The 7,540-nt window shown below is 33.7% G+C and overlaps 1 protein-coding gene across 1 annotated transcript; it reads left to right on the top strand.

Moving 5' to 3' along the window:
• The first annotated feature begins 2,730 nt into the window (after positions 1-2,730).
• On the top strand, positions 2,731-7,497 carry tw (Protein O-mannosyl-transferase 2). Its single transcript, XM_017168660.3, has 11 exons — positions 2,731-2,974; positions 3,046-3,129; positions 3,198-3,282; positions 4,222-4,326; positions 4,444-4,552; positions 4,640-5,214; positions 5,277-5,483; positions 5,556-5,796; positions 5,875-6,023; positions 6,623-7,097; positions 7,151-7,497. Exons 1-11 carry the CDS (start codon positions 2,856-2,858, stop codon positions 7,342-7,344), a joined length of 2,343 nt encoding a protein of 780 aa, XP_017024149.1. The 5' UTR covers positions 2,731-2,855; the 3' UTR covers positions 7,345-7,497.
• Positions 7,498-7,540: the final 43 nt, after the last annotated feature.

The following is a 7,540-nucleotide window of genomic DNA, read 5'->3' as shown; positions in this document are numbered from 1 at the left end:
GAGGCAGAAGGTGGACTTGGGAATGCCCTAAAAAGTACTAGACTTTAGGGGAAATTAAATAAATATAAAAAAAATATATATATTTATATAAAATAAAAAAAAATTTCAAGTAAAAATGTTTAAGACATTTTTTTAAAAGGAAATTTACCCAAAAAAAAGTTCATTTAGAAATTGTTTAAGATTATCTTATAAACTAAAATATATTATTAAATAAAATAACAAATAAAATTCAAAATAAAAATTGTTAAAGATTTTTATTTATAAAAAATATACCCAAAAAAAGTTTATCAAGAAAAGTTTATTTATTTTAAAAGATTTTCTAGAGCTTGTCAATGAAATTTGATCTTTGGCAGGCAAGTACATTTTTATTCTTAAACTAAAATCTTAAATATATTTAAGATATAAAATTATAAAAAATATAAATTGTAAAATATATAAATCTACGTTAAATATATAGTGTATTTCCCAACAAAACATGAGTATTAACCGAGCTACAATTAATTTGATTGAAGCTGCCACACCGCGTGCCGGCGAATGTTTCTATCCAACAAATTGCTGGCCAACAAGCCGAAACACAACTACAACAACCTGCAACTTGCAACAAGAACAAAAAGCAACAAAAAAAAAAGAACTAAAAAAGCAACAACAAAAGCAAAGAAGAGCAAGCACTGGCGGCGGCAAAAAGCAACTGTGCAGCAAGCGTGCAATTAACTCTTGTGCGCCAAGATCAAAGCGATTAATGCCGGCACTGCCCCTCGATTTCTGGATATCTTGGACTTGGTCTTGGACTTGGCCCAGAGCCCAGAGTATTGGTCGCCGGGAAGAGCCAAGACCCCGAGACGGGGCGGACCAAGAGAGCGATTTTCTGAGCCAAGCCAAGCCTGACGCTTTATCGTCATCCGCATCGCTGTTTTGCCGTTGCTGTTGTTCTTGCCCACGTTTACACAGTGAGAAAATGGGTTATTCTTTTTATTAAAAACAAATTATAATACAGGGAAATAGGAAAAGATTAATTCTTATTAATTTCTAATTTTTAAATAATTTTAAAGCTTTTTTTAATAGTATTTTTATACTCTATAATTTCAGTCAGCAGCTTGAAAAGCAGTGAAGAAGTCATTTCCCACCCTATAAAGTATATATATTCTTGATCAGCATCAACAGCCGAATCGAACTAGACATTCCGGAGAAAAAAAATTTTTTTTTTGATTTTTGCAAAAATTGATAAGGGGTACCATCATTAAAATTTACAAAAATCGACTAAAATTTTGATTTTTTAAATTTTTTAATTTATTATGCAAATTTGTTAACCTACTAAAAACTAACTCAGAACTGCTTTCCAAATTGAATTTCATGCATTTTTGGCTGAGTTATGAATTTTTTAAAGTTTAAAAAATTATTTAAAAATTACAGGTAAGTATTTCAGCAGAACTAAAATAAATAAATAAAAATCCTAAACTTAAAAACCAATTTTTATATTAATTCTCCCAGTGGAAAACATAGAAAAGCGGCAGGCAAATGGGGGGACAAAGCCAGTTGGCCAACGGCCAATAGCTCTGGCCAAGCAAACAGGTAAGCCAAGAACCAACAGGTAACGCGGCTAAGAGGCCTAGGCACTTCTTGGCCAAAATAGCCCCCAATCGCTGGCCATTTGCGGGTGTTAAATGCGGCTAAGAACTCTGCGGCCGGGGCAATTTTCCGAAATAAATGCACAGAGCACAGAACGAATTGAGAGACAAATGCACCACGTAGTGCTTACCAAATTGGCCATTAATTTTCGGCCTAGAAACCGGTTAAGGCCGAAAACCCGTAGCAGCCAAAAACGAATTCTTAATGTGGCAAGAAAAAATAAGAGAAATAATAAGCATAAAACTTGGCTTGCGGAAATCTTAGAAGTTCTTAAAAAAATTAAAATATATTTTTTATTAAGTAAGAATATTATAAAAGTTTATAAATAAAATAATATAAATACATCTAAGGATGAATGTTATTTATTTCTGAAGTTTATTTTCTTTAGGGACTTAAAATAATATTTTTAAAAGCATTTTTTAACAATTATTTCTTAATGTAATCATAGTTTTTATTGTTATTAAAATTAAACAATTAAATATATATTATTAGCATTGTTTGAATAATTCATAAAATTGAATAATTAAGTAAATATCATATAAATATTTAGATTTCTTTTCTGTAAAATATTAAATTATAGTTTAATAATTATAAATAAAATATAAAAAATGTTCTATTTGTAGTTGAAATATTTTATGTATATTTAGATACACCCAAATATATATTTTAATATTATTAATAGCAACAAAACATAAAAAAAATAAAATTAATATATAATTTTTATATTTAACTTACAAAATATGCCTTAATATTTCGTCTTAATTAAATTCCTGGCAATAAATTAATGTATTACTATTTCTAATATATTATATATTATTATATATTACATATATATTATTTTATATATTATTATTAAATTTTTATTTAAGTAATTTATGTTCTTAAGAATATTTTAGATTTTCTGCTTAAATTATTTTCCCCAAAATACAATATATATTGCATATTTTCGGGCTGATTTGTATATATGATGACCCAACTTTTGTCCAGATTTATCGATACACCGATAGCTCGATAGCGTCTTGGCCCAAAGCAAAGCACAGTTAAAGCCAAGTCGTTCGCAGACCGGTTTTTTGGCCGAACCCAAGTTTTAGTTGGTAAGAAGGAACGAAGCGATCGGAGTGGCGAAAGAGAAAGCGCATTCTCACCCAGCTCTCTGTTGTTGACGTGTGCAATGCCCCATTTCCAAATAAATAAATAAGTAAATACATAAATAAATAAATAAATAAACTATGGCCGCCAGCGTGGTCAAGGCGCCCAAGTGTCCGCGTCGGGGATCGGCCAAGGATCTGGCCAAAACTCCGGCAGTTTCCGAGCAAAAGGCCAAAAGCAACAACAACGAGGCCAACTGGTAAGTTGGACAATATCAAAACAAAAGACTTCAAGTGCAATTCCGGGAATTTTCTTTCTTTCTTTCGTTAGGAACTGGTGGCTTCTACTGGCCACCGTCTTCCTGATCACCTTCGCCACGCGTTTCTACAAGGTTACCGAACCGGATCACATATGGTATTTAGTTTTAATTAATTAATTAGTTTAATAAAATATTAATTAACTCAAATGTATGTGTACTTCAGCTGGGATGAGACGCACTTTGGCAAGATGGGCAGTTGGTACATCAACAGAACCTTCTTCTTCGATGTGCATCCGCCGCTGGGCAAGGTAAGAGCTTGGAATTGTATTTTAAAATTAATATTCTGACTTGAAAAAATTAAAGGCTTTTAATTCTTTAACACTATATGTTGCTACCTAATAGATTATTAATTTAAAAAAATATTTTTAACAGCATTTTACTTTAAAAAATATGGTAAAGAGTATTAATATGAGATAAAGTCTTAATTTATTCATCTATTTTGACCTTTTGTTTATTTTTAAATAAAAAATATTTACTTTAAAATATTAAACTATTTTTTAATAATTAAAAAACAAAATTGTAATACTTTTTATGTGTTGCCAAATATTTTAAATATATTTTAGACAATTTATTGAAAATATTTAAAAGTAAATTAGAAGCTTGTTATAAATTTACTTTGAATTACTTTACATTCTTACTTTAAAATTTTAAAATAATGTTTATTAATTAAAAAAAACTATTTTTAATACTGTTTATGCCTTGCCAAATATTTTAAATATATTTAAAAATATATTTTATACCCTTAAAAGCTTGTTATTAAAAATATTACATTAAACGTTGTTTTATTTTTAATATATTTAATATATAGATGAAAACACAATTTTATACCTTTCCAAAATATTTAAAAAATATTCACAAATATATTTTAGACCTTTAAAAGCTTGTTATTAAACATAAAACTGTTCTTTAAGCTTTATTTTTAAGTACAAGCCTTAAATTGCCTTAAATATATTTGTAAATATATTTTAAATAGTTTGGCAAGGCTTAAAAATGTATTTTTTAATTAATAAAAAATAATTCAATATTTTTAAATTATAGTATAGATTTTAGAGATTTTAAAGGGCTCATTTTTCTTGCAATTAATTTTATTTCAAGTGAAATTTAGTTTTATTTTTGTGTATATTTATATAGATATAATATATAATATTTGTTAAAATTTTAAATTATTCCCATATTTTTTTTTTAAGATGCTTATTGGACTCTCTGGCTATTTGACGGGTTATAATGGAACGTTTCCCTTTGAAAAACCAGGCGATAAGTACAATGAGACTCGCTACCAGGGCATGCGATATGTGAGTTTTAAGAGAATATATTTAAAATAAACAATATATTTAATATATTTAAAATATATAATAATTTATATACCATTCTAACTACATGAATAATTTATTTAAATAAAATCCCCGCAGTTTTGCACCACCCTAGGGGCCCTGATAATGCCCATGGGCTTCGACACTGTCTACGATCTAACGCGCTCCCACGAGGCAGCCCTGCTCTCGGCAGCCTATTTGATATTTGGTGGGTTTTTAAACTATATTTAAATATTTATAAATAATTTTAAATATATTTTCCAACTAATTTGACTCCCCTTTCTCCCCCCTGCAGATGTGGGCCTCCTTACCCTCAACCAGTACATCCTCCTGGATCCCATCCTGCTCTTCTTCATGATGGCCTCCGTCTGGGGCATGGTGAAAATTTCGCGTTGCACTTCCGCTGGCGGCTCCTACTCCCTGCGCTGGTGGTTCTGGCTCTTCCTCACCGGCACCATGCTCTCCTGCACGATCAGCGTGAAGTTTGTGGGTCTGTTTGTGGTCCTTTTGGTGGGCCTGCACACGGCCACCGAGCTTTGGCTCATACTGGGCGACCTGGGTCAGCCCATTCTGGAGACTGTAAAGCAGGTGGCCTGCCGGGCCATTGCCCTCATTGTGTGGCCCATTCTCCTGTACACGCTCTTCTTCTACATCCACCTGAGTGTCCTGAACAGGAGCGGCAATGGCGATGGCTTCTATAGCTCCGCCTTTCAGTCCCGCCTTATTGGCAACTCCCTGTACAATGCCAGCATGCCCAGGGACGTGGCCTATGGCTCTGTGGTGACCATTAAGAACCACAAGACGGGCGGCGGTTATCTGCATTCCCATCATCATCTGTATCCCAAGGGATCGGGCGCCAGGCAGCAGCAGGTAGGTAAACCATTTTGAGGTAGTGGAAATTGGTAAAAGGAGTTGGTTTGGTTGCTTTTTAGATCACCACCTACACCCACAAGGATGAGAACAATAAGTGGCTCATCAAGCCGCACAACAAGCAGCGAGTGGCCAAGGACAAGCTGCAGTTGCTCCGGCATGGGGATCTCGTCCGGCTGGAGCATGTGGCGACCAAAAGGAATCTGCATTCCCATGGTGAACCGGCTCCGATGACCAAAAAGCATCTACAGGTCACGGGATACGGCGAGGTGAGTTTGAAAGAGAGGAAAACAATCGATTTTAATCGTTAAAAATATCGAAAATATCTATGTTTTCCTCAGAATGGCGCCGGCGATGCCAACGATGTGTGGCGCGTGATGATTGTGGGCGGCAAGGCCAACGAGACGGTGCACACGGTTACCTCCCGCCTACGCTTGGTCCATCTCTTGCAGAATTGCGTCCTCACCTCCAGTGGGAAGCAGCTGCCCAAGTGGGGATTCGAGCAGCAGGAGGTGTCCTGCAACCTCAATGTGCGCGACAAAAATGGCCAGTGGAATGTCGAAGACAATGAGCACAAGTTGTGTGAGTGAAAAATAGATTTTTATTGTCTATAAATAATTATAAGTAATTAAAATTTTTTTTTTTTAATTTTTTGGACAGTGCCCAGTGTCAGTTTCAGCATTTATGCTCCTGGCTTCTTTGCTCGCTTCCTGGAATCACATGCCGTCATGCTGCAGGGCAACGCAGGACTGAAGCCCAAGGAGGGGGAGGTGACCAGCCGACCCTGGCAGTGGCCCATTAATTACAGGGTAAAATCTTTAAAAAATAATACATTAAATAGTTTAAATAATGTTTTAAATATTTTAAAAAATAATTCTAATATTTTGAATATTTTAAATAATATTTTTAATATTTTAAATAATATTTTAAACATTTTAAATACTTTAAATAATATTTTAAATATTAGTTAAAATATAATATTTTTAATATTTTAAATATTTAAAAAATTTTAAAAAATACTTTAATTATTTTAAATAATATTTTAAGCATTTTAAATAATTTAAATAATATTTTAAACATTTTNAATAATATTTTAAATACTTTAAATAATATTTTAAATATTTTAAATAATACTTTAAACATTTTAAATACTTTAAATAATATTCTACATATTTTTTATATAATATTTTTAATATTTTAAATATATTAAATAATATTTTAAATAATCTTTTAAGCATTTTAAATATTTTAAATAATATTTGAAACATTTTAAATATTTTAAATACCTTAAATAATATTTTTAATATTTTAAACACTTTAAATATTTTAAATAATATTTTAAATATTCAAAATAATTTTTTAATATTTTCCTAATTATTTTAAACTCCATTTAAAAAATCCCCCTTAGGGCCAGTTCTTTTCGGGCAACATTTATCGCATCTACTTGCTGGGCAATCCGGTCATCTGGTGGAGCAACCTGGTCTTCCTGGCCCTCTTTGTGGCCGTCTTCCTGTACAATGCCGTCTTGAAGCAGCGGGAAGCTGGACTGACTCAATACCAGGCCGAGATCCTGCTGTATGAGCTGCAGCACTCACAGGGCGATGGCCAGGCTGTGGCCCAAGCCGAGGACAGTGAGCCATCGACAGCGGATCTCTGCAGCTGCTGTCCCTCGCTGGAGCAGAGGATCAAGCAGGAGCAGGGGCAGGAGCAGGAGCTGCAGCTGGAAAGTAGTGTTAATACCCCCTCGCCTGCCATGTCCTTGCAGGCAGGCGCCTGGCTGTTTGTGGGCTGGGTGCTTCACTACCTGCCCTTCTGGGCCATGGGACGAGTGCTCTACTTCCATCACTATTTTCCGGCTTTGATCTTTAATTCCCTGCTCACGGGTAAGTCTCCCTGGTTATCCTTTAGTTTTGGGATGTAATGTATCCTTTTGTAGGTGTCATGTTCAACTACCTGATGCGCGTCTTCCCCAAATGGATCCAGCATGTGATCCTGGGCGTGGTTCTGTCCATTCTGGTCTATAGCTTTGCCCAATTCTCGCCCTTGGCTTATGGCATGAGCGGTCCGCTGGCCAACGAGCCCAACTCCACGATGCACAACCTCAAGTGGCTGTCCACCTGGGAGTTTTAGTTCATTTTAATTATAAACTAGCAACATTTTTTTTTAATATTTATTGGTAGTTTTAGAAATATTTAACATTTAATTTGTAGATGCTTAGCTTATGTTTCACACAAAATTAAGTCACAAATTAAAATATAACCAAGTTTAATAGCTCAAAATATAATTTTTAAGGTGTTTTTTATTCATTTGTATTTATTTTTTTGGT

The sequence above is a fragment of the Drosophila kikkawai genome, chromosome X, assembly GCF_030179895.1.
Source record: "Drosophila kikkawai strain 14028-0561.14 chromosome X, DkikHiC1v2, whole genome shotgun sequence".
Taxonomy (NCBI): Eukaryota; Metazoa; Arthropoda; class Insecta; order Diptera; family Drosophilidae; genus Drosophila; species Drosophila kikkawai.
Note: the sequence above shows the minus strand (reverse complement) of the source record. Positions and strands in the feature narration are given on the sequence as shown.